Source organism: Rhinolophus hipposideros (genome assembly GCF_964194185.1).
Source record: "Rhinolophus hipposideros genome assembly, chromosome: 9".
Lineage (NCBI taxonomy): Eukaryota > Metazoa > Chordata > Mammalia > Chiroptera > Rhinolophidae > Rhinolophus > Rhinolophus hipposideros.
In genome coordinates, this window is record NC_138055.1 from 38,223,615 (window position 1) to 38,251,117 (window position 27,503).

General features: G+C 38.3%; 2 protein-coding genes across 7 annotated transcripts in view; one reads left to right on the forward strand and one right to left on the reverse strand.

Moving 5' to 3' along the window:
- Positions 1-14,044, reverse strand: part of TM7SF3 (transmembrane 7 superfamily member 3) — a 30,264-nt gene extending 16,220 nt beyond the window's left edge. For 2 of the 4 annotated variants that reach the window (XM_081060943.1, XM_081060944.1), the window contains exons 1-5: positions 13,619-14,044; positions 6,794-6,948; positions 4,081-4,234; positions 1,083-1,203; positions 157-328 (exon numbers count right to left, since the gene is read on the reverse strand). In XM_081060943.1, the coding sequence (XP_080917069.1) occupies positions 157-328; positions 1,083-1,203; positions 4,081-4,234; positions 6,794-6,948; positions 13,619-13,709 (693 nt within the window). In that variant the 5' untranslated portion in view covers positions 13,710-14,044. The remainder of the gene's footprint in view (positions 1-156; positions 329-1,082; positions 1,204-4,080; positions 4,235-6,793; positions 6,949-13,618) is intronic. The other 2 variants (XM_081060941.1, XM_081060942.1) reach the window with 2 other exon arrangements.
- Positions 14,045-16,197: 2,153 nt separating this feature from the next.
- MED21 (mediator complex subunit 21) overlaps positions 16,198-27,503 on the forward strand; it is a 32,221-nt gene continuing 20,915 nt past the window's right edge. Inside the window, exons 1-6 of one of the 3 annotated variants that reach the window (XM_081060949.1) lie at positions 16,198-16,299; positions 17,478-17,621; positions 19,064-19,109; positions 22,276-22,390; positions 22,929-23,029; positions 23,571-27,145. In XM_081060949.1, coding sequence (XP_080917075.1) covers positions 19,068-19,109; positions 22,276-22,390; positions 22,929-23,029; positions 23,571-23,747 — 435 coding nt within the window. In that variant the 5' untranslated portion in view covers positions 16,198-16,299; positions 17,478-17,621; positions 19,064-19,067 and the 3' untranslated portion in view covers positions 23,748-27,145. Of the gene's footprint in view, positions 16,300-16,874; positions 17,622-19,063; positions 19,110-22,275; positions 22,391-22,928; positions 23,030-23,570; positions 27,146-27,503 lie in introns of those variants that run through there. The other 2 variants (XR_013994090.1, XM_081060950.1) reach the window with 2 other exon arrangements.

A 27,503-nucleotide genomic window follows, 5' to 3' on the forward strand; every position in this document is an offset into this window, starting at 1 on the left:
AAGACTCCCAAGTTAATGAAATAAAAGAGAATCGAATGAGAATCCCAGAAAGACCAAGTGAACAGTAAAGAAATAAGCTCCTGGCAGCTTCTCCCTTACTCAGCTCTTGCAAAAGTGTCGCAATCTGGCCACACAAATCAGGAGAATCAGATTTACCTTGATAGCATTGGCTGTCACCTGAGGCACTTGGACCATCCTCTGCAGGTGCTTCAGCAGCCCCTCTTCAGTGAGGTCATCCTCAGGCAGAAAATACTGATAGACGTCATACTGCAGCCTCCACCTAGAGTCCTGCCCCGTCCTGATGTCACATGGTGGGGGATCTGTGCCTCTGAAGTCAACCAACAAAACTGAACATTAATCTCTTGTTGGGCAAGTCCCATCTACAAAAAGGAACCAAAAGCTCGAATTTCAAACTTCTAAAACGATTCCACTTTTAGCAGGATGAAGAAAAAGAACACACTGACAGGCAGGACAGTTAAATAACCAGATGTTGATGTCAGGCCTAGAGTCAAACGCCAGCGTTGCCATTTGTTAGCTGTGTGAAGTAGGCAAGTTACTTCATCTCAATAACCCTTAAGGAACCTTTCTGTAAAATAAGAACAACTGCCCCTTTTTAGTAAAATTGTTAGAATTAAAAGACAGAATACAGAGCACTCAGTACTGTGGATGATGCACAAAGAGCATTCAAATGTTCACCAAATGTTAGCTATTGTTAATTACTATTAAAGTAGACACTAAGAGTTTTCATTAAAATAATAAGATTTTTACCAAAAACCAAGGGTATTTCACAGCTCCAGAATGCTTTCCATAATTAAGACTCTACAGAAACTAAGATGTACTTCTAAGCTCATAATAAACAGCATTTGGCTCTTCATAAGAATGGAGGGGACAATAGTAACTGTAAATGATCACTCAAGTATTAATTACAATGTATGAATTACTTTCATTCAAAAAAATTCAACAATTCAGTTTTACTAAGAGAATGATGGGTTCTCTTTTCTGCAAAGGGCCAGAGAGTTCACTGAATCTACACAACAGCTAGGCATGCATGTTCTAAAAGCAATTACAAGAGACAGACATACCTTGCATAGCCCAGGTTTGCTGGGGCAAATTTGATAGTTGTTTCAAAGAAATCAAACTCCAGGTAAATGTTGGGATCAATATCTAAATCAAACTCCAAATTACAGCCTCCAGGGACAGGATCTGGATGAAAAAAAGTAAGTTACTCAACAAAGAATTATATATTCAAATTATACTCAGAAACCAGAACTCTACTCTTACAAGAACTTCCTATGTAGAAGTTAAATAAATATAGAGCTTCTAGTTTTATACTACCTCATGAACTGAGGTTAAAGAAGGTCAAGTTAACTGAGGTTAAGGGCTCTGGAACAGGGGTCAGTAAATCTTTTCCGTAAAGGGCCAGAGAGTGATTTGACTATTTTAGGCTTCGCGGGCCTGATGGTCTCTGTGGCAACTACTCAGTCCTGCCTTCATGGCATGAGAGAGGCCATAGACAACACATACATGAATGGGCATGGCTCGCTGCCCAGTCAAATAAGACTATGTACAAAACAGGCGAGCTGGATTTGGCTCAGTCTATAGTTTGCCAAACTCTGCTCTAGAGTCGAAAAGGTCAGAAAAGACAGATTCTTAAGATGGATCCAGAATGGGTTTCAGGGGCTCCATGAACATCCTGAAATTTTATGTTGAATGTGTGTACTTTCTAGGGAGAGAGGTTTTTATTTGATTTGGGGGGCGTCTATGACCCCACAAAGGAGCATAAGAACCCAGGGATGGAAGGAAAAAAACACTGCCAAAGAGAAAAGGAACTCGAAGGGTAATAGAGGAAGGAAGGGGTCTCCACTTTTCACATGCTTCTTTCAACAGGGAGAAGATGATGATGTCATCCTCAAATCTGGAAGAGTCCTTGTGTACACCAGGGGTGCCAAAAAAATGTACACAAGTGAGCACTTTGGTCAGCGTTGCTCAAGCAGTAGTTCGCCGTGATCAGAAGTGTCTGGACACTGATGGTACCCACTTTGAGCACCTCTTGTAATTGCAGAAGTCAAACGTGACTTGTATTCATTTTTTGTCATTAGTGTATACTGAGTATTACAATTTTAATACAGTTCTCCTTTCTTAAAATGTGTATACATTTTTTTGGTATAAAAATGTATACCTTCTGTATAAAAAAGTGAAAGATCTCAAAAGACCCCCAACACCATCTACCTGACTAGCATTTGAATGTTTAATGAAACACAAAGTAAATTTGGGGTATTTCATTTACATTAATAACATGGCTAAAACAGCTCTTCTTTTCTTATTAGAAATCCTATTCATGACTTCTAAGCATGACAAACTTAAATCAGTCACTTGGCATGAGCTCAACTCCATACAAAGAACTATATACGGTGGCCCCAGTGGAGATAAGACAGAAAAAGGTAAACCAATTTAAAGGTATAAGATCTCAACTTTCTACGCAGTCATCCAGTCATTCCGACAGTTAGGTCTTAGTTTCCTTAAACTAAGGCATTTTGGTGGTTGACTTCCTCTGGCCAGATTTGGAATGGAAATACTCAGTGTGCAAATATGTTACAAATATTTACCACATCCGAGAAAATCATATGTATTCTTTGTACACTGTTCTTGATGGAAGCTGGAAGTCCAAGGTTTTTGATCAGGTAACTTACCCTTTTGTTACAGGTACCACTCTTTCTTTAAATCCACTCACCTTTTGGATTCTACTTCCTTTACCAGCTACTATTCCTTCTCTTCCCATTACCACCAAACGCAGAGTATAGTCTAAATTTTCTCACTTCACCTTCACTCCTCACTCACTGTAATCTAGTTTCCATCCCCATAGAACCACTAAAATGACTCATTACAGGCCACTACTGACTCTTAACTGAGCAATCAATCACATGGATACTACAGTCCCTTCTCGTGGCCGCTCTGCAGTGTACTTACCACTCCTTCCTTACTTCAGGCAGAACCTCCAGGTCCTTCTCTTACCTCCCCAACTACTCTTCAGTCTTACGCTTATACCTCAGCAGTTAGCACGCCCCAGAAACAGAGCCTGGCATGTGGGTGTCACTATGAAAGTACCTGCTAGTATTTTCCCCCTAAGTCTCTATGTACATGCCTGGACATGCACTCATTGCCGTGGTTTTTACTAATTGCTATTCGTTAAATACATAACATCACTCCTCCACTTCAGGCCCTACTGTGAAACTGCCTGTTATGAATTCCCATCCAGATGTCCCACAAGTGTCTCAGGTTCATTGTGTCCCAAACCGCAGTCACTATCTACCCCATTCCAACCCCCTCAAATGTCTAGCACCACAACAACCTTATCTCTATGTTTATTTCGCATCCTTACATCCCAGCTGCTCCAACAGGAAGCCTACACTCCCACCTTTTACAACCCACAACCACTGGTCATTGTGTCTTATCAATTCTACATTCCAAATATCTCAAATCCAGCCCCTTTTCTCCATCTCCTATCTCGTGGCCTCTGTTCAGAGCCTCATTTCTCCTTCTGAGCCCTCCACGGTATGCTAAGCCCTGACTCTGTTATACCCTTTCCAACCCACTCCCCACTCGCCCTAGAGTTAACTTTCTAAGAAATGCATCACATCATTCCTCTGCTTACAAACTCTCTCTGCTTCCTCCGAACCAATCTAAGAATAAAATGCAAACCCCAGATTGTACAATAGGCCCTCACACTTTGGATCTGGCCTCACCCACTATTTGCCATTCTCCAAATCCTCCATTCTTTTTCTGCACCTTCCTCTGCCTAGAACAACCAACTAAAGTGTTGGGGACTATGTCTTGCCTTTTTGTTACTGCTTCTCTAAGAGCTCCTTAAATGTTTTTGAATGAATAAATGTATTCTCCTAGCCCCTACCTGGGCTTTCAATCACCATGCTAATTCTCCGGCTCTCTTGCTGTTAAACCTTTCTGATTAAATATATTGCACTTATAATAAACATTTTTAATAGGATTATAGTTTCCCCTAAATTTTCATGAACAAGTCCCACATTCTGGAAAGAAATAGGGAGTCAAAGACAAAAACATTACCTCTTTCTGAGTAGGAGAGTGGAATGGCCACATTTTGGACAGGCTCAGCATCTAAAGTCTCTAAGTACCAAAAGCACATACTCTGCTCGGGTCTAAGAATAAAAACCAGTCCTTTGTCAGTGCCTGTTCCCGAGGAATTGGGAAGGAGAGTTTGCTGTAAGGAAGAAGAGAGTCATCAGGAAGAGGGAGCTGAGCAACATATTTTTATTCCAGAGTTGATCTAGTATGCATGTTCTATTCTAAATCTTCTCAATAAAAAAAAAAAAAAAGGAATAAAAACAGGCCTTCCTTAAAAAATTCTTTTCACCTCTATGTGCATGTGCCCGTACGTACTCATGGAAAAACTATTTGAAATATCTGATGTTTGATCAGGAACAGCAGATGCACAGCAAAACTCCCAAGCTATTCAATCCCCTAAATTAAGATTTACTATGTCAAGTACTAAGACTACTGCCTAATGACAAAGCTATAGCATTTAGCAATGAGTTTGATGTCCTTCCTTCAAAGGAAAACAATCCCAGGTTGGGGGAGGACAGTCCTTCACAAGCAGTGGAGCACTCTTCCCAAAGGATTCAGGGCAAGAGTGAGTTTTATAAAGCATTAGAAGAAGCAATGAAGAAACAGGGCATGAGGGGCTATGAGGTTAGGTAATTCCTTATGAGACTCGCAGGACCTATTTTAAGGGGAAGGTAAGCTGGCTAAAACTGAGTTGGAGGACTGTGATTGGCATATGTTAGGTTTCCTTGACAGGATTTTCCCGTAAGTGCCAGATGGGTTTCAATTTTACAAGCCTAAGGGAGAATGACCTAAATACTAACTGATGAACTAACTATAGGGTCGACAGTGACCAAGAACCAACTACCACGATGACCCAAAAACTCCAAAGTGTCACACTTCATCAGGAAAGGCAGAGGAAACAGAAACAATTCTCTTCACACAGACCACTCGTACAGCTATGTGTAGCTCTGGTTACCATCTTTTCAGTAGTATAAATACAGTGAGAACTAAAGGCGGCACAAGAAAAGAACAATATGATAATTAAAGTTAACTAAGACTTTTTCTGCATGAAAAGTGAGGCCCAAGACACTGTTCATTCAGGCCACTTTTGTCACATTAGTTATATCGATGTCCCTTTATCCAAGCTGTTTCCTCAGAAGTAAAAACAGGCATTATAGCTACTTTGCTGAGCTGTTGTGAGACTTAAACTAAGTATATGGAAAACCAGGCACAGGGGTTCCAAACTAGAAGCCCCAGAGGCCCAATGAGTTTCCAGAGATCCCCATGAAATTATACAGATTTATACATTTTGTCAGGTAGAGTCCCAATTTCAGTGGATTCAAAGTCTATGGCCCCTGAAGCAAAGAACCACCAGCTTAGCACACAGTAGGCATGTGATAAAAAAAATATATATATATATATATATATAATATATATATATATTATATATATATATATATATATTTGATCTAGTATGCATGTTCTAGATTTTTTCCTTCAAATGTTGCCAATGCTGTGATGTTATTAAGGAGGAAATTATGTACATGCCACTTTACTATGTCTCCTATGTACGGGAGTTTCCTTTTGAACCTAGTGCCAGAAAAAAAACTTGGCTTCTCCTGAATCATTGGCATGTTTCTTCTTTCTTAGAAAGTTATGAAATTTAACACACTTTGATTTCTGCTCTGACTGCCAAGAACTAAAGCAAAATCAATGTATGGGTCATAGACACTGTTATCTCTTACAATTAACAATTTATTCCTTCCTCTGTTCCTGGATCAAACTCTCCCATTTCTAGTGTATTAAACTATACACACATGCACACAATTTCAAAATCATGGTAGGAGCAGTACGTCAGGAATAAAAAAATACAAAATACTTAGTTTAAAAGATAATATGAGCAATGTTTATAAAATATATATAACTTAGACTAAGAGAGCTTTGTTTTGCAAATTCCAGAATATTGTGAGATAGGCTCAGACAAACAAAACGAAGCATAACATCATACAGAGTGAAATTTGTTAGTCTCAGGGATCATATAGGCTAAATAGACACAGATTTGTAAAGGTTAACATAAATGGCAGGTCCTAAATCGCTTAGGTTAATCCAGGGCATTTGAAAACTTCCCAAAGCTGAGGTTGAGGTGAAGGGGTTTAGTGATGATTTCTGTGCCAGAGTCCTAAATGCTGCTGAAAGCCAACCAACCACTGGGCTGCATAAATTCAGTGTCAGGATTCTTTTGTTTCTGAGACTCCAAAGAATAGAGTTGATCCTATAAGGGTCTTATTAAACTTATAGGTCTTAGTAAACTTCAACACTAAATGACTGAACAAAAATGGAAACACATTAAAATGTATTCTCAGTTAAAAATCATGAAGGACCCCATAGAACACGAGGGAAAACAAGGTGGGAAATCATGAGGAAAGCTTTAACTACAGACAGGAAACATTTGGCACAGGTCGTCCTCTCCCAAATTCAGCACTTTATCACCCCTTCTTTTAAGTTAGAGACCGGCACACTCAAGAAAGGCCTGAGATACTCATCTCTTAGCCAGTCTAAATCACTAACGTGACAGGACCCAATCTTGAATTCTTTTTTTTTTTTCATTTAAGACATAAAGTTAAATATAAAGAGTCATCACATTCTAATGCTTATACTAATTACAAGACCCCAAAATATGGAAACAGTTTTTATGGAAATAATTCTTTGTACTTACCTTAGAAAAAGAAATTGTTGTATTCTGATACTGTGAGTGTATTTGGAAAATAAGAAAAGTCACATTGCTGGAAATATTACGCAAAATAGCTTCCTCTGGAAAGGGCCTGTTGAGCTTGAAGTATCTAAATTTCCCCACAGAAAATTCAATAACACCTACAATGGGAGAAACGTTTCATTTAACATTTGCACCTCTAATATCAATTTGCAGAAATCACATACATAACTATACATACTACTAATTTAATCCTCAGAAAGAAAACCCTGTTGAGATAAATACTACTATTACTGCCCCCATGTCACTCATGAGGACAATTAAACTTAAAGAGGTCCACCCAGGGTGACTGACTCAGCTAGTCGTAAGTGGTGGAAGTAAGAACTAAAATGGAAGAAAGCTATTGCTAAAGATGCGAGCAACACTTAAAGGGCTGACGAACAACTCTTAAAGGACTGATGCAGCTCAAGATGCCTGGCTCCCAGAGCCCAGAAAAATTCCCCATTTGGTAGCAGCAATAACACTTGTATTCAGAACAGAGTCCCTGGATTTAAGGATTAACAGCCCTGAGGACCTAGTAACAATTGTGAATGCACGGGTATTCAAGAACAGTACAATCTAGTGATTCTGAAGCCAGCCTGAAGATACAGGGGTGGCTTCAATTTTATCCCACCATTTACTAGCTGTGTGATATTAGGCAAGTTTCTTAATTCCCTTAAACCTTAATGTCTTCATCTGTCACATGGAAATGTATACCTAGCTTGCAAAAGAAGGTGCCGTCAACACTAGCAAACATGTCTTTTGTGAGCCCACACCAGGTACTTCACAGACAGTCATTGAAACATAGGCATTTTGGGAAAAAAGAGCTTTTTGTTTAAAGATCAAGTTCAATCACATAAAAGACAGGTATGTCAGTAATTCTCCAACACCTCATCTTGGTCTTTCCCATCTGTCTTCTTGCTTCCATTTCTGGTTGCGTTTCACTCACTCACTCTGTCCATGTTTTTACGTTCAGTGTTTTGAAAGACAGTAAGGAAAAAAGGTAGGACCATAGAAATTAAAATATATTAAGCTAGTAACTTAAAATAAGTAGAGATATTAAACATAGGTATCCCTGGGAATGTATTTTAAGTGACTTTTCTTTGCACATTTCATTGTTTATAAAATTTCTCTAGTGATAGTGAGGTGTTCTTATCAGAAAGAACATGAACAATTTGAAAAAAACCTTCATTCTTGATGGCATGCAAAATACAGTTTCTACCTCAACTCTTCAACTGCGATTTATAAAATAGGGATAACCCTACCTCTACAAAATGATGACACTCTCTCAACACTCTTAACATTTGTTTTGTTTTCCCCTTAAGATGACAATATTTTCCTCGATAATACATAATGCTTATTTTAAAAAGATATGAAATGTAGAGAAAGTTAATTCTTCCAGCAAGTATATTATGCAGAAATAATCACTATTAACAGTTTGGTATACATCTTTCAGGATTTAGGTAGATATCAGCATGAGTATTTTTCTGTAGATGGAAAAAATGATATAGATACATTTGGTATAGCCCATTTAATACATTTCAGATATCTTTCCACGTCAACATAATTTTTGCTTTACCATTTTAAATGCTATATTTCATTCTGTGTATGTAACTATAATTACTCAACCAATCCCCTACTGATGAACATACAGGCATCAATAATATTATTCCAGCATCAATAAGAAATAAAACAGTTCTGTTTTTGTGAAAGTGTATTCTAGGGGGGAAAAACATACATATATATACATATATATGTTATATATATGTATATATATCATATATCATGATATATATATCATGATGCATATATATTTATATATATATATCAGCCAGTAAACCTAGTTCAGCCAGTAAACCTATTTGCTGATATATGTTTTGGCTGTTGATCACTACCTAGGAGTCTGGTTCTCATTAAGAAAATCAGCAATGAAAACAGCCTATGTGAGAATATATATGATTAGGACCAAAACAGTGAGTTATACAGTCTCTAATTCTGAGTTCTTCAAGAAGAATACCTGGCATTTCAGAAATAGTTACAATTTTCATCTGTTATTTCCTGAATTTCCAAAAGCTACAGGAAGATCATGCCTCAATGACCCTCTTTCTCCAGTCAAATGATTGTAGCAAGAACCAGTCAGAAGCCAGATAATAAAGGAGAGAGACGCTGTATACATTATTTAAAAAACTGGTCCCTTGACAAAATAAGTAGGGATATTAAAAGCAGGTACCTCTGGGAGTGTATTTTAAATAATTCTTTCTTTTCTTTACACATTTCCTTATTTTTCAAATTTTCTATAGTGCTCATGAGGTATACTTATTAGGAAGAAATTCTAATACAGTGGTAATCTACTCTGACTGTGCATTGCAATCATCTGGAAGTGGTTTTTAAAAAATTGTTGCCTGGGCCCCTCTCCAAACTAGTTCAATAAAAATCTCTGGGGTCGGTTAGGATCCAAGCATCAATTTAAAAAAACAAATAATTATTAAAATAACATACATACAGAGAAGTACACAAAGTTTACAAACAGCATTCTAGCATCTTAGAGGTCTAGAATGCCCCCTTCCAATCAGTACTTCTCCCCTCCTTCCCAGAGGTAACCAGGATACTAACTTCCAAAACCATAGGTGGGCTTTACCTGTTTTTGAAATTTAATTAAATGGAATCACACAGCGTGAATTCTTTTCTGTCTAGCTTTCTAAAAATTATCATTATATTTGTCCAATTCATTTCAGCTGCTATAGTAACTAGAATTCATTCGTTTTCATTGTTGTATACTTCATGAAATAAATACACCACAATTTATTTATCTATTTTACTATTAAGAGCATTTGGACTATTCCTAGTTTGAAGTTATTATGAATAACTCCATTCAGACGTTTTTTGAGCATGTCTTTTTGCGCACATGTGTACACATTTATTTTGAATAAAACCTATGAGTGGAATTATCAGGTAATAAGGTATACTTATGTTCATAGATACTGCCAGTTATCCAATGTGTTTTTGCCAATTTACACCCCTATCAACTTGTGGGTATTCCAGTTGCCCAAGAGGCTCACCAACACTTGATATCATCAGTTTCTCTGCGGGGTACATAGTGGTATCTCACTGAGATTTTAATTTACATTTCTCTAATTATTAATGATACCATGTTTCTCCGAAAATAAGACCTAGCCAAACCATCAACTCTAATGCGTCTTTTAGAGCAAAAATTAATGTAAGACCAGATCTTATATAATATTATGTATTAGACCCGGTCTTACATTATATTAAAATAAGACTGGGTCTTATATTAATTTTTACTCCAAAAGATGCATTCATTAGAGCTGATGGCTCGGCTAGGTCTTATTTTCGGGGAAACACGGTAAGTCAAGTGACCATATGTGAGGGTTTGTTTATGGACTCTTGTGTTCCATTGGTCTATTTGTCTATGCCAACACCAATATTGCATTGTTTTAATTTCTGTCCAAAATTTGTTCTTCCTCTTCAACACTGTCTTAACTATTTGGGCCCTTTTTCACTTCCACATAAATTTTAGAAAGCAGATTGTCAATTTCCAGAAAAAAAGCCTGCTGAAGTTTTGACTGGGATAGCACTAAACATATTAATTTAGGGGAAATGGTATCTTTGTACAGAATTTTCTAATCTATGAAATTTGAGATATCCCTTTACTTACTGTTTCCCAATTTATCTCAAGAATGTTGTATAGTTTTCTCTATACTGGTCTTTACATATTCCATTATAATTATCCCCAAATATTAATTGTTTCTCGATGCTATTGTAAATTTACTTTTTCTTTTAAATTTCAATTTCTAGTTCCCTCTTCAACAATATGTTTTTTTAAGTTCTCCAGGTCTTTCTAATGTCTAGTCAGTTTGATGAATTAGGAAAGGATAAGGATATTTTTCCCTATTCTTAGTTACCTTTAACCTAACTTCTGTGTGAAAAATCCTTTGGCACTGTTACCTCAACAGTCCAATACCCATTTCACAAGTTTTATAAAAGATTGCGTATTAACAAAACCAGTTACGGTTTGACTCCTGGCTATGCAAGGCTTTGTCATGTTTGACACTCTAAAGCCTAGTACAGTACAAGTCACCTAGTTGGCACACAGTAAATGTTTAGTGAATGACAGTTGAATTTTGTGACCTCAGGTGATCAATTTATTTCTTCTAGGCCTCAGTTTCCTCATGGTAAAATAGAAGTACCGGTAATTGTGCTGCATAAATAATTTTGGCTGCTGAAAGTACCAAACAAATGGGGATTTTTTTTGGTAAACTGTCCCATACTATATAATAAAGTATCATTATTAACTTCCATTAGCTTTCCAGTGTTTCAGAGACTCATCTTCCAAAAAAAAAAAAGCCAGGCATTTAGTCTGGTCCTACAAATAAAACAAGTGGGAACGAGAGAACTAACAGGTATACATATCCAGCACATTCATCATAAACATCAAGTTGAGAAGGAGACTTCCACTGAGTGACAAGGAAAAAATACTGAAAGTCAAGACAACTTTATCAGTACAGATTAGCAGAATCCCTATTTCATTTCTACTCATAAAAGCAGACATGGCAAGAAGAGATGTATCCAAAATATATCCTGAAGAAGTGAATAGGAACTTAACTTCACCTTTAAGCCATCTAGAAAAGAATTCATCAGAAACAATTTATGAGGCATAATTAGATGTTAGGACTTTAGGAGTGGGATGGAAACAACACATCAAATCATATTAGAGCAAATGACTACTAACATGGAGACAACACTTTTGCTGTATCTCTCCTCTGAAAAGCAGCGCCTCTGCTTTTTCTGCCAAAAACATTTTTGCCATCTGACCCAGGGCAGGGGACTCTTTTCTCTTTTTCACACCCTTCCTCCACTCCTACCCAGAGTCACTTTTCCTTTCCAATAATTCCATTCTAAAAAGAGCTGCCCAATCCTAATCTTTTTCTTTTCTTTCCGGATCAGATCCTAATCTGGCAATCTTAAAATTTCCAACTCTTCCTTTGTACTAATTTACTAAAATTTACCTCCATTGTTTATGCTTTGGCACAACAACCAAATTCTACAACAGCTCTGAAAAGCTGAGTCTTCAGAATTCTCTTCACATGGAATAGTAAAAACAAAAACAGTTCATTCAGCTACTTGAGCTGGTCAGCATTCAACTGTTCCTCCCAATTTCTCATTTACATTTTCTTATGAATTTTCATTAACCCTAAAAGCTGAAAGGAAACACAAAAATGTACATACTACCTTTCCCCTAGTTTTGAGAGGAAGAGGGCACTGGCAACTAACTACACAAATGGCCTTCTACCTTACATATAGCACTATCAGTAGCTCAAATGAATTTCCGCTCAACTCCAATTACTATGCAATTCCATGTGAGTTTCAGGATATGAAACGGAAACAATAATGAATGATATTAAAGACAGCAAAGAAGTCTTCAAGATAAGGGAAAACCGTTTAAATGTATGATGTACCTCCTCCTGTGCCCTGCTGGTCACAAAAAACACTTTCCCCAGATATTCTAGGACCTCCATCTGCCACCTTCAAAGATTCATTTGGTTTTCAAGTCACTACTCAACAAGTGCGAGTTAGCTCCTGCTAAAGGTGAGTAAAGCCTCCTAAATTACAGCAGTTGCTCAATTTCTTCAGTTTGTATAATTATCAGACTCCTCATATAGAAATTCAGCCATTTTTCAGGAGGATCATGCAAGTTAAGTATTTCTTAAAAACCATGAAATTTGTAGCGAGACACACTTGTGTTCAAATGCTGCCTGTGGCCCTATTAGCTGTGTCCCTATTAGCTGTGTCCCTATTGCTGTGTCCCTATTAGCTGTTTCCTTCTATAGTGAGCATAATTCCAGGGCTCAGCTTCATCCTCTGCCAAGCGAGGACTGTAATTATTTCACAGGGTTATGAAGACTAAATAACAATTCCATGAAAAGCACCTGGCACATTCTGTACGCAGTGAACGTTATGTTAGTGCCCTGTCATAAAAAAGGCTATTTTTTCTGCAAAAATATAATTGCCCTGTTCAGTTTGGGCCCTAAGTCCTATGCAAACATTCTAGGATTCAGTTTGCACAGGAGGTTTTCAGAGATAAACATTTAGGAACATAATCATATTATTCAGAAAATATTATGTTTCAGAACTGCAACTAGTCTAATGCTCAAAACAAAACTAAAAAAGTGCTTAATCTCACGGGAAAAAGCACATGATTATCAGCCTGGCACAATTCGTGCTTTGTCAGTTTATACATTAACAAACCACGAACTACTGCGAAAACCCACTCATCAAGCACATGACCTACAATCTAAAGTCCCATTCTGAGTTCACTTTTCCTCTCCAACTCTATCGAGCTTACCAATTCGAAAAGCATCTGGATTTTGCAGTGTAAAGACCGGCTGCTGCCTGAAGGGCCATCAATCGTAAAGCCCTCGGTTCTGCACCAAGCCTTACTGGCCAAAGGCTCAGATACGCCACTTGAGAGCAAAGAGGTGCTTTAGTGTTAAATTAAACCCACAAACATGGCTGCTCCCTGAAGGAAATAATAACATGTCTGTACAAGTGAGTTAAATATTTCTTCGCACTTCACTAGCCTAAATTAGGAGGTTGACAGTAAGGCCTCTTTAGCAAAGGGAGTTTCCTTCGGCAGGAAAGGACCGTGATCCCTTCCTGCTGGTCTGAACTCACCGCCTCTCCCGCTGGGTGGACGGACCCCGGAGTGGATTCTGACCTTGGAATAAATCAAAAAGTAATTCGGCTGCAAAAGTGAAGCGCCCCCGACCTTACCCACGCTGGAGTTCCCGACGGTCTCGGCTCCACCAGCCACCCCTGGTTGCAACGCCATCATCGCCAGGGCCAGGAGCCGAAGCAGTTCCATAGCTGCCTGGGCCTGGCGCAACAAACGCCCCGCTCGAAGAGGGGCGTGCGCAGGGCCACGCACCCTCCTCGCCCTCGCTACCCCGGGCCGCTCGCGCCGGGCACCATCGGCCGCCAGGTGCTCGCGCCGGGCACCATCCGCAGCCAGCCGCTCGCGCCCGGCGGCTTCGGCGGCCAGGGGCTCGTGCCCGGCGCCATCGGCCGCTAGCTGCTCGCGCTGCACGCCTGCCAGGTCCGCCGTGCTGGCGTACGACCTTAGCCGCCCTCCCCGAGCCCAGCAAGAAGTTCCCCTCCGGGTAACTACTCCCCGCCACCCTCCACGGCACCTCCGCCCCGCCCCTCCCCTCGGCCCCGCCCCTTCGCCCCGCCCCGCCCCTTTTACGACGCCCGGCGTAGCCCTGTGCGGCGCGCGCCTCCTCCTGGCGCACGGCGGGCTCCCAGCCGGCGGCCGTCCGGGGACTCGTGCGCGGGGGCTGGAGGGGACCCCAGGAAGTTGTGTGGTGTAACCTGTACTTCTCTCTTTTGTAGCTTTCGCATTTACGAAAAACACCGTTAGAGTAAAAATAACTCTTTCTGTTGCGGCTTAACGTCTCCAGGCTTCTGCTCCCAAGTTTAACGGTCCTTTGCAAAAAAAAAAAAAAAAAAATCTGGTATTCAAAACGCAAGAACGATTGTTTTCCTCGTAACAATGGCCTTAGTTTCGCAGGCGGATGTTAATATGACAGTGCGGGGGTAACGCTGTTTCTGTGGCGGTTACTACGCGGGTGAGGAGCACCCCATTTAAAAGTACCAGTGAGGTTTCGTTTTCTCTAAGCAAAATATCCTCGAAGACTCAAGACCTTCACCTGACCTCCTTTCAGGTCGCATGCCTGAGTGCTGTTTAAAGGACAACAGTCCATGTGACAGGTGAAATGATAGAATTAGATTTATAGACTGAAAGTTATTTGGGGAGGATTGCCCTGCTTTCCGTTTCCTGCTCTTTAAATTTTTCATTTGTATATTTTAATGAGCAACTATCTTGAAAATTACATACAGTATTCACTTAATCCCCTGTTAAGCTGAAAGTCTGTAGCAAACTATGTTAACAGTCACAAGTCTTCCTGTTCTCCCTCGGCCCGATCCAAATTGTGACACCTTGGGCAGTACTGTCTTTTCTATGACGTTGATTCGCTCTCCCACGTGCCCGTTCCTGTAACTCTCAGTAGATGAAATCCCAGGAAGAGGATAGGAGCGATGATAAGGGTAGCATTTGAATCAGCAATAGATTATCAATAAATTGTGTTCTGATATTGAAGAGGGAAGATTAGAATTCTATCTCACAGTCAAAATGAAATCCCAAAGTAATAAATAAAACCATAACAGCTAGAAGAAATAATTAAAAAAAAAAAAAAAAAAACCTTAGCTCTGAATGGTTCTTTTTCTTGTTTTTAATTTTAAGAGTTTATTTGAGCAACACTCAATTGGAATCTGGCAGTACCAAATGGGAAGTGGTTTGAAAGGTTCAGGGGAGGAACTTTCTAAATGGAAAAAGCAAAGGAGGAAACCATAAAAAAATATTGGTTGGTCTGGCTACTTGAAAATTTAAATTTTATGGAAGTCAAAAAACAAAACCTTAATGTGAAAAGTCAAGCTGATGATAAAAAATAAAAATTAGCAAATAACATAACCAGGGAATTTGACACACATAAAAGGAAATATAAATGGATGAAAAAAAGTGTGGATAAAAAAGCTAAAAAGTAGACATTCTAAGATAGGACTAGTGGGAGGGTAACTTGAAACTTCTAGAGCATAATCTGCATCAAAAATCTTTAAAATATTCAGTTTTGGTATAATTCCACTTTTAGATATAAGTATGTTAATATGTATAAAAATTAGTTTATAAAACTGTTCAAGGTGTTAATTACAATAGCAGAAAAAAACTAAAACAACTTAAATGCTCAACAATAAGAAAATAATGAAATAACCTGTGACACATGCATATAATACTGTGTAGCCCTTCAAAAGTCATGTCTTAAAGGCAACTGATTGTGTTTATGAAAAGTGAAGTTACAAAGCAATAAATATAGTATGAGCTTTACTTTGTTTTAAATACGCACCCATGTTTATGTTCATAGAAAGGTTAAAAAAAGTATACATATATATATATATCAAGATGTTTACAATCATAAGGGTGATTGGATTAAGAATGATTTTCTTTGCACATTTCTGCACTTTGTAAAACATTTACTTTGAATGTGTATTGCTTTTGAATAAGAAAATATAATTTTTAAGAAGATATGTATCATTTTAAAGGTTTTCCTATAAAAGCATTCAGGATAACAGTTCATCTTCCTGAGTAAGATACATAAGGCTTTTCATGAGATAGCTCCTCTCCACCTGTCCAGGTTCCTGCTGCAATTAACCCAAACTCTCCCATGCTGGCCACGCTGAATTCATTTCAGTTCCCTGAACTAACCTCATGCTCTCCCCTCCATACCTTTGCATTGTAGTTCCTTGTGCCTGCAGAGGACAGCAGATGACAGAGGTGGCAGTAAAGAAGGTCTCATTATCTTGGCTCTGAAATACTGTGACAGCTTGGGTTCCTTGCTCATGTGAGAGTTCCAGTAGAAACCTGAGAAGTAAATGGACTCAGCAGCTTTGCAGATGAGTTTGTTACTCCTTTGAATTGAAAGAAAACACAAAAACTGACAAGATTCCCCAATTCAGGATATAGATAACTAGAGCCATAAAGTCTACTTAAGGTTTAGAAAAGAAGGAAAGGAAGGGGGGAGGGAGGGAGGAAACCTATCCTATATATTTGATAAAACTCAAGACACTGGATGGAGATGAGAGCAGGGATTCAAGGGAAAGGCAGGAAAAGACCTCTCTCTGTTACACTTGCCCCTTTAGCTTACCCCATTGTAATGTTACCTTCACTCTGTATTTTAACTCATGTTCTTTGTGTGTAGCAGCTAACATTAGTTTGACTGTGTTTATTAAAGGCAATAAATGTTTATTTAGTAACTATTATATGGAAATCATTATGCTAGGAAATCATTCATTCAGTCCATAAATACGCATTCAGTGGCTTTTATGAGGCAGAATAACTGCTTGGTGCTAGGTATTGGAAATATGGAAACAATTAAAAAATACATTTCCTGCTTCCAAGCAGAAAATTGTGGTGAGTGAATTGGAGTAATGTACGAATAATTACACCTCAGTATGCTACGTGCAATAAAAGAAGTATAAGGAACAATTGTAGTAACGATTGGGGGCAATTAATTTGGGTTTCTGGAAGAGTTTTATAAAGAAAAAGGTATTTAAAATAGAGTTTGAAAGCTGAGTGACCAACCAACAAAGGAACAAAATGGATGGAAACTGGGGCATTTCACATGAGGAAGAGAGAATTACATGTGTCTTATATGGTGTGCATAGAAATCTGAAACAGTAGAGCACATTTAGGTAATTACAAGGAGTCTAATAAATAAGCATATAATAAGCAAATACTTAGTATTTCAGCCCAGACTATAGTGAACCTTGAAAACCAGGCATAGATGGCTAGATATCAACCTGAGGTCTCTGTGGAGCCACTTAAAATCTGTAAGGAAGATAATGACAGGGCAAAAGGTGTGTCATAACATGAGTTGTGAAGTGGCTTCTCTACCCCATGCGCCCCAACACTCTTCAATCAGATTACAAAACTTAGTATTCTCCTTAATCCCTCTGTATCCAACCAGTCATCGGTCTATGTTAATTTTTCCTTCAAAAATAGCCTTTCTTCTCTTATCAGGGTCAACACTCTACTACAAGCCAAACTCATCTCATTCTTGGATAACTGCAAGACCCTTCACCTAGTGAGTCCCTGGTTTATTCATCTCTGCAAACCTAGCACTCAACACACTTCCTGGCACATGATGGGCATTCAATAAATAAGGTAAGTCTCAACTGGGGAGTGCGAGGAGGTCACAGATCACCCCAAATTACAGCTAAAACAAGTTGAAGTTATCTTTCATTAATTCCATTATGGGGGGGTGCCTCATCTAGAGAGGTGTCAAATTAGGCACCAGCAGGTATTGTTGGGAAGCGGGGAGGGGTTTTGAAGCAGAAGGGGAGCTTCCCAGCTAGGGTTGAGGTAAACCCAACAAGCCAGTTCCCCGTGGATAGTGTCCCCCACCCTCCTCCAACCCTAGGAGGGTAGTCAGGGAATATCCGTCTGAGAAAGAACACATGTGAGTTCTTCCAAGTCCACAAACCAGTCATTTACTTTTCTTTCCAGACTATCCCCAGGCTAACATTCCTTAATACCAAGTTTATGTTATTACTCTTCACACTTAAACTCTAATAGGTCGTCCCAACTCTTAAATCTAAATTGCACAGCTTATCTTTCTAAAAATTGAACCTGCCTTTCCTGTCATCTGGCTTATTTTCCAGAAACCTCCTCTCATGACTACGCTGTACACCTCCCATTGTCCTCTCCACTAACGCTCCTTTGTTCTTCCCACTTTTTCCTCACTGTCACACAACCAAGAGCTTTATTAGTTGCCTAGGTTCACATCTTACCTTTTAACTGCAAATGCTGTTCTCACCTTTGCCCACCGAGACCCTCCTTCTCCGTATGACTCTACCGACACAGTCAATACAGCTCCATTTAGTACTTATTGCCAACGCTTCACATCTCACGTGTGTCAGCTTTCCCAGCACGCCCATAGTCAGAATTAAAGCAGGTATCCAGTTTTAACTCGGGTAAGACTCTCTGCACTCAAAAGCAACAGAGAAGGATCCTTACCCAGTCCTTCCTGGTTGCCTGAATTTTAATTTGGATTTGTTTTAGTTAAACAAAAACGTAACTCTCAAATATTTCTTTTAATTATTAGTTTCCGGTGTACAAAACAATTACACTCCTCACAAAATGATAACCCCCCTCCCCCAACTTTCAAGTATTCTTGAGTTGCTTGCTGTGTATATGTTTTGTGGTCCAGCTGGAGCGCAAAACCAACGTAAAAGAAGTTCTTCAAGGTGATGTTTAAAATGAATACATACGTGGGAGGGTAGGAGAAATGCACTTTTTAAACTCTCAGAATCCAACAACCTCCATAGAGTGTTTAACACCTGGAAACCTGGAGAACAGTATGTTAACCCCCAAAGCGAGTGTACACCCAGCAGTCCCCAAGTTACTCAACACTGGCCCAAGTCAAGCTTTCCCCCGTTGGTGCTGGTCTAAAGTAAGCATCAGGAAAGTTCCACGCCCCCCTCGCGGGGCGTGGAGTGCTGCTTGACTCTACCCCTTCCAAGAACGCAGCCCTGTGATTGGCCATGAGGCGTCCTAGAGCTACCCAATCGCGTGCGAGAGCCGCTTTAGCGTCTCTTTGCTTGCAGGAACATGGCGGATCGGCTTACGCAGCTGCAGGACGCGGTGAACTCGGTGAGCAATTTCCCTCGCTAAGTCTGTCTTCCTCTTTCCTGAAGTAAATCTAGGGCGGAAAGGGGGCCCGAGGGACCAAACCCGGAAGCGAACGGAGACGGGGCGGTAGGTTTCAACAGAAAGCAATCGGGCGACGTGCGGTGTCACTGCGACCGGGGAGGGAGGTTTGAGGCCGGCTGCCGGGCGCGGCGGTAGCTGCGAGAGGGAATGTCCTCTTTCGCCTGAGAAGGGGAGGCTCTCTACCGGGGCGCTTAGGCTTCAGGGTCCTGTCAGGTTTTCCGGGAATAGTTGTGTTTTGTCAGTGGTGCTTGTGAGATCTCGCTTGGGAGGACGGAAGAAGCCGAAGCTTTTCCCCACCCCTTATCCTTTTAACCCACCCGTGCTCTGGGTTGCATCTTTACCTTTCGATGTTAGCCGAGAGCATTCCTTCGCCAAAACTTGCACGTCGGGATGGGAGTACCGGTGAGATGAGCAGTTTGGTTCCGTCTGAGTTGGTTCCCACAGAGCAAGGGCCTCGGTCCACCCCCCGGCCTCTCCCCAGCGTAAATCGGGTTGGGGGGACTGACACCTTAGTGATAGTAAACGTTCTACTGCTCGTCTATTTCCGTTTATTTAGGTCTTCTTTAATGTTTCCCCAAAAGTCTTCTTCCTGTGAAAAGTCAAGTCTCGTAAGAAGGCCCCCCCCCTTACCTTAATCCTTCTTATTGTTTTTCCTATTATGCCTAAGTGGAAATCCTATGCAAACTGTAGGATTCATGTACTTATCACCATTAAGAGTTCAGTAGTTTTCTGTGGGTGGTTTATATTCGCATTGTCGTTCTGTTTAGAATTTGATGTCCCAGGTAAGACGCCTAGAGAGAGAGAGAGAGAACGCGTTACCTGGAAAATCTCATTACCGGATCGCTTGCCAGTTTTTTTTCTCACTGGAAGCGAAGAAGTTGGCATTCTTGTTACTACATCGGTTGTTGCACTTGAAGACTGTGAATCTCCTCTTGAGAAACCGATCTACTCTGTGTGTGTATAAAATAAGACCTTTTAAGGCTGAGGCCGCCGGCCCCTACATGTTGATGAATTCAACGAGATAAATTCCACCTGTAGTGACTGGACTTGGCTGCCAGCCAACCTCTCTCAGGGAGACACTCCTTTGAGGGTTTACAAAATCAAATTGTAATGATGCTGCTGGATAGAACTGTTATTGTAGGGGGAATGTTGCATATTCATACATGTCTTGTGGCCAAAAGGAGACCAAGGACAAAGTGAATACAGCTTTAACCCCAGGGTAGGCATGCTGATAATTGGAATTTGGAGAGGTTAACTAGTACGAGTGCCTACTGTGTATATAAGCACTATTATGTTCATGGAGAAATACTCTTTAAGGAGTTTACGGTCTGATTAGAAAGGTGTCTGATACTCGAGAGACATTTACATAATGCAAAAGCAGTATGTGGTTAAGGAGTTGTAATGAACTGAGTGTTTTCAACTGTAAGTGCTGAAATAAATTGGAATATAGAGTGATAGGAACTAAATTAGAGGCACTCAGCATTTATCTGAATTATAATTGTTTTTAAAGTTATTAAAATAACATTTGTTTTACCCCCTGAGAACTCTATAAAGGCAGAAATGATCTTGTTCCCTGTATCTGTAATGTTTACAAATATACATTACTTGTCATAAAGTTGATTTTTGATAAATATTTGTTGAACAAAGAGATCTTGAGAGCTTTTGAAGGACAGAGCAGACAGCCTCTGTGTTGAATATTTTTTGTTTTCTCTGTTCCTCATAACAGTGCTGTAATGTGAGAATGGTTCCAGTTTAAAAATTAAAAATAAAACAACTCAAGTTAATAGAACCAGAATTAGAATCCATATTTGTAGTTTCTGAGCATTTACTACAGCTCCATTACATTTGCAAAATGTGAGCAGAAGCACTGTAGTCTGGAATGAATTTATCACTAGTCAGGTATACCGGGAGTGCCAAAAAAATGTATACATGTGACTTGCAGTCATCTTTTGTTGTCAATATATATTAAGTACTACAATTTTAATACAGTTTTTTCCTTTTCTAAAATGTGTATACATTTTTTGGCACCCTCTGTATGTGAAGGAGCAATAGAAAATGAAAGAGTAGAGTTGACTTAGATTATTGAAAGCTTTGAAACAACCTGAAGAATTGGAGATTTAACTTGAAGACCATGCTGGAGTGAGCTCAAATTTTTTTGAGCAAGGTAAAATAACAGTGAAATGGAAAACAATAAGGAGATTATTGTTAACAATTCTCATGTGAAGTAATTGGTTGAACTAATGCAGTATCAGTGAAGATAGAACAAAAACGGAAAGATTTGTAGTACTATCAGGATTTGAAGATGAAAGGAAAGTATAACAAGTGTCTGAAGTTGGACTGATTGACTAGGAAAATCTCAATACAATTTAGATATTAAACAAAGGAATCAGTTGACTATGAATTCTGTCGTTCAAATAATGGCAGAGAATTTTAGTGGAAATGCTTATTCACTGATTGGAAATAAGAAATTGAGATTTGAGAGGTCAGGACTATTGAGAGAAATTACTGGAGAGGATAGAAGTCTTAAATTTGGAGATGGTAAGGAATTGGCATTCTCAATCTTCAAAACTGCTTAAGAAATACTTTTAGAGCATCAGGTGTTTACAACTCAAATCATGGAGAAAAACATTTCTGAATACTTATGGTGCTGTCTTTTTCCCACTATTTCTTTACACTTGTAACTATTGTAGTCTCAGAAAAGGGATCATATACTTTTTACATGAATCATATTTTTTTTATTTACTCTGGAGCTATACTTGGATATTTGTTAAGTCAAAATTGTTTACCACGACTACCTCAAAAAAGTCTTTACTTGTGCTTGCAGTGGGTCTTGGCATATATTTCTTTTACCTTGGAAGGAAAACAAAGATTATTTTGTGTTTCTTTTTAACTGTTTCAACTGGTTTGATACCAAACCTAATTTCTTTGCATGATTAAAACATTTAATCACTGTTACTGGCTAATTTTATCCAAAATTACTTTTTTTCTGGTTTATTCCCTTGCTCAGAGATCATTTTTATAGAAACTTACTATTTTGCCATTACCAATAAAAGTCTTAAATTTGATAAGTCCTTTCTAACTTTGACATGTTTTCTTTGGCCTCCAGCTTGCAGACCAGTTTTGTAATGCAATTGGAGTGTTGCAGCAGTGTGGTCCTCCTGCCTCTTTTAGTAATATTCAGACAACAATTAACAAAGATCAGCCAGCTAATCCCACAGAAGGTAAATGGATTTTTTGGCTTTTCTTGGTTTGACTCTCATATTATTTGTAATCTTTTAAAATTAAATTTATTGAGAAATTCAAGTTAATTATGGCATTCTAAAAATATTGTTTGAGAATTTTACTACAAGTCATAAAAGATATGAACTTGTTAAAGTCAATTTACATAGCATGCTATAATTCTGTTCATGTCCAATAACAGATTGTTATTCCTTTAGAGGAAAATGTGTATCAATTTAGCTATATTTTACTACGGGATCTTAATAAGGAAGGCATCACACTTATAGATTCCTTTATTCAACTAACCACCATATTGTCCTAATAAATGATATATGTTATAGTTAATTCCCAATTTGAGTTAATATTAAGGGTAATTCTCAAACATATAGTAGGATTGGTGTGTTAAAATTACACTTTAATTATTAGAAGCCTAGTATTAAAAAATTACATGGTTTTCTGGTTTAATTAGCTTAATGTTTAATTTCTATTTCTGAAAACTTGAGCTTCTGTAATACCCTAATTAATAATATTTTTCTCTAGAATATGCCCAGCTCTTTGCAGCACTGATTGCACGAACAGCAAAAGACATTGATGTTTTGATAGATTCCTTGCCCAGTGAAGAATCTACAGCTGCTTTACAGGTAAAATTCTCTTTTGTTTTGAATACTTTGCTAATAGGGAATTTTGAATTAAAGGAGATAGATTTAATGCCTCTTGTTAAAATATTTAAAACTTAAGATTATATTTTAAAATGGAGTTTCATTCATTGTGAACTAGTGTAGTCTGTTAAAGATTGTCCAGAATATATATAGCTGTCCAATTTTGAGTTATAAGGAAACTTCCTATTTTTCTCATTTTGGCTCTTTTCCTAACAAAGAATGAGAGGAGGGTGGCATTCTGGATATGGAGTAGAATAGTAGTGTCCCAAAAGCAGTATGGATGGGTGTCACATATAGATATCCAGAGCTCTATTATTGAAAATTCATTGCTTTAAATAATTCATACAGCAAAAACTCTTATAGTTCCCTGATTTTTGAATTTTTGCCATTGAACAAGCTATCACAATGGCTGCATAGTCATCCAGATTAAAAGTAACTACTTCTGCAGTTTCTTTCCTTATCAACTCATTAATCTCCAAGTTTTTCATTTCTCAAAAGATTTTTAAATTTTTGTTTTATAAAGGCTGCTAGCTTGTATAAGCTAGAAGAAGAAAACCACGAAGCGGCTACATGTCTGGAGGATGTTGTTTATCGAGGGGACATGCTCCTGGAAAAGATACAAAGTGCACTTGCTGATATTGCGCAGTCACAGCTGAAGACAAGAAGCGGTACCCATAGCCAGTCTCTGCCAGACTCATAGTACCAGGGTATACCACATGGCTGAGAAAAGAACTATTTCAATGGCATTAAGAATTCTGCATCAGATTTAGATGTAAGCCTTACCAACAGTTACAGAAACATTAAGCACTGTAACACATTATCTTTCTATCTATTTTTAATAGTCGTCTATTTTCACTCGATAAATAAGCTTGTAAGATTGTGATTGAACCAGCTTTAAACCATCATTATACTATCATTTTTTATTATCCAAGTGAAATTATTGAGGCAGCTCTTACATTAATGGTCATAATTAAACAAATTACCATAAAATACTATTGTGACATAGTTTCTATTTTTATTTTTGTCATATTTAGTCTTTTTACAAATCAAACATCCCTCAAGCCAGAGGAGAGGTGATAAATGTAGAGATAGGAGACATTTCAGTTTAGGTTGGTGTCCTACCTCTTTTGAAGTGACAGTGTATAAATTTGGAGCTTGAGCAAGGAAAGTTTTCTGAAATTGTTTTGCTTTTAAGAAACAGAAACTGTTTTGCTTTTAAGAAACAAAGAGAGTTAGTGTGGCTGGATGAGAGATTAAGTCATTTCTTATGGAAACTTTCCTCTTTTTCCAGAACTTCATACCCATTCTGTTTCCTTTCCATACTTGTTTCTACAAAGAAATGCTCTTTTCTGTCTGGAATATCCATGCTATTGTGAGAGAATTTTTCTTCATCCCAAACTATTTTTTTCTATAACTTTTCACCTTTTTTTCTTTCACCTGAATTTCCAACAGTAAAGTATGTTCCTTGAGTAATTGATTCCTTCTTATTTATTCCCCTCTTTTTCCACCTCCCTCAGCCGCCACACTCCGGTTCAGGCCCTTGTTTCTCAGTCTAGCTGTGTAGGACACAGCTCCCTGGCCCATGCTGGTATTATGGGTCTTGCGCTCCCCCCGGCTGAGACAGTCGGTTGCCAGTTACCGGTCGGGTGCTCACAGTAGCTCAGGGCAGCTCTTGCCTGCAGCACTCAGCAGCTCCCAGCAGCTACCAGCAGCCCATGCCAACCTCCGGCTGCTCATGACATGTAAAACAATTCGCAGCCCATATCCCTGTCCATTGCCAATGGAGTACCTGGCCACTGAATTTACTTGAACCCTGTGTTCTTGGAAAGCAGCAACAGTTAAACCCCTCCATCGTACTGTATTCCAGAAAATGGCTTATGGCAAGGAACTACCTTTTCCCATATGACTAAGATAAGATCTGTGCATTACCCTTTTGCTTACAAATCCAGACCCAGACCCTCCAACTTCCCACTCGGTCTCACAAGTAATTTAACTGGACAAAATGTCCTCTAACTTGATCAAACTAAGCCTTTTCCCCACAAGCCCCTGTACTATAATGTAGAATAGTTCCTCAGTGACACCTCCTGAAATTGACCACAAAGAAAGATTTTCCTTGATCGGCTGTCCATTATGTCACCCGGCCATCTTCACAGATTTTTCTAGCCTGGTTTACTTCCTATTTTAAAAAATGTCCTTTTCCACCTCATCTGGAAGATGCAACTTTTATCAGAGCATTCTTCCTATAGCTGTAGTATTCCTGCCCCAATTGCAATAGTTCCTCTCCACCCATTGTAATAGTTTTTCAAGTAGTCTATTCTTACCTAAGTCTAGATTTGTTTTTATTTGACACCACTCACTTGTGTAGGAGAAAATCCCATGACTCAGCACATAGCCCCAAGAGTTAAGTTTAAGGCAAAGCTGGCAGAGGCATGCACTTACCTTGAAATAATAAGAAATCTATTCAGAACATCTTATGTGCACATCCAGGATAAAATTAATAAAGGTGAATATTAAAAACCCAACACCAACAAATAACTCAGATAAAAGAGGAATTATGATGGAAATTAGGATATAATTCAGAACTTAATAAAAAACTGTAGAAACTTGTGGCATTCCATTAAGGCATCTATGAGACAATACAAGTATAACATATTAGGAAAAAAAGCTGAAAATTAATGAGCTAAGCTTTAAACTGAAAGAAAGAAGGAAGGAAATAAAGGTAACAGAAGAAATTAAGAAGAGAAACATACCATGAGAGTTTTAGGAAAGCGTGAAGTTGTGAATTCAAAAAGAGTAATTTACGTTGATAACTTAGGCAAGTTTGATCAAGGAAGATGGCATAAATAAATAATATGAAAAGTTATAAATTCACATGCACTGATTTTAAAATATTAAAGAGAAAATTTGAGTAGCTTCATGCCGATATTTGAAGACTTGGATTAAAAGGATATATTCCTAAAAATAGCAAATAGGCTCAACAAGATATATAAATCAGTCCTTTAACCTTAAAAGAAATTTAATCAATAGCCAAAACTCTTGCCCACAAATAAAGCACCAAGCCTAGAGAGTTTTATTGTTTTATTAAACATTCAAAAATTCCAATTGTACACAAATAGATAAAGCTCATTACCAAAATCTGAAGGGACAATACAAAAAGTAAAATTACCAATCTCATTCATGAACATGCAAAAATACTAGAAAGGTAAAGCCAGTGGATATTAAAAAGTGTACTACATCACAATAAATCTGTGTTTAGTCTCAAGAGTGCGTGGCAATTTTAGCTTTATAAATTACTGTATATTATCAATTATAAGATGTCCATCTTTTCCTTTAACCGTATCTTAAATTGGAATAGGCAATGGGCAGCTGTTTTTTTCTTCATTATTGGAGCATGAGATAATGGTATATTTTACAATTGTTGGAATCTTCTATTTGGTTTTAAAAAGTAATTTATATTTATAGATTAAAATCAGAATTATCTAACTTGATTCAGGAAAGCATCGCATAAAATTCAACATCATTTATGAAAAAATTATTGGCAAGGCAGACACAAAATAATTTTTAAAATATGAATATAGCAAACATATTTAACAGTCAAATGCATTCCATTTAAGTTTGGGAACAAGACAAGGATACCTATTATATCTACTAATTTTGTGCCAGTAGTCCTAACCAGTACATTTAAGCCTGAAAAAACAACTGTAAGGTAGAAAAAAAGGAAACAAAATTCCTACTGTTTAAAGATTAAATAATTACCTAGAGAGAAAATCAAGAAGACTCCATAGATAAATTTTGGAAGGGTCATTGGACATAAAAACAATTACAACACAACACCAACGAATGGTAGGAAAAAAATACTTTTAAAAAAGAACACTTTCGATAGCATTAAAAAATAAATGCAATAAAAATGTTAGACATTTAGGGAGAAATAGAACAAAAAATTATAGAGGTGGCTGGTTAGCTCAGTTTGTTAGAGCGCGGTTCTCTTAACAAGGTTGCTCGTTCGATCCCCACATGGGTCACTGTGAGCTGTGCCCTGCACAACTAGATCAAAACAACTATTTGACTTGGAGCTGATGGTCCTAGAAAAACACACTGAAAAGTAAAAAAAAAAGATTGTAAACGTTTAAAACATGTCTTAAACCTTTAAATGGAGAGCAATACCATTCGTATAGAACAGAAGTCAGTATTTTAAATATGTTAGTTTTCCTCAACAAGCATACATTTAACACAGTTTTAACTAATTTCCAACTGGGATTTCTGTGGAAATTGAAAAGTTATTTCTAAAATTTATATGGAAGTACAAAGTGGCAATAGAAATCAAGATACGCAGGAAAGATAACAGAATGATAGAATTTGCTTTAATCGTATTATAATTATGACAGCACATATTTGTGGTGGTCGCACAGCAGCCTAACCATTTGTCCCCTCCCGCCTTTTCCTAAGAAAGGAAGGA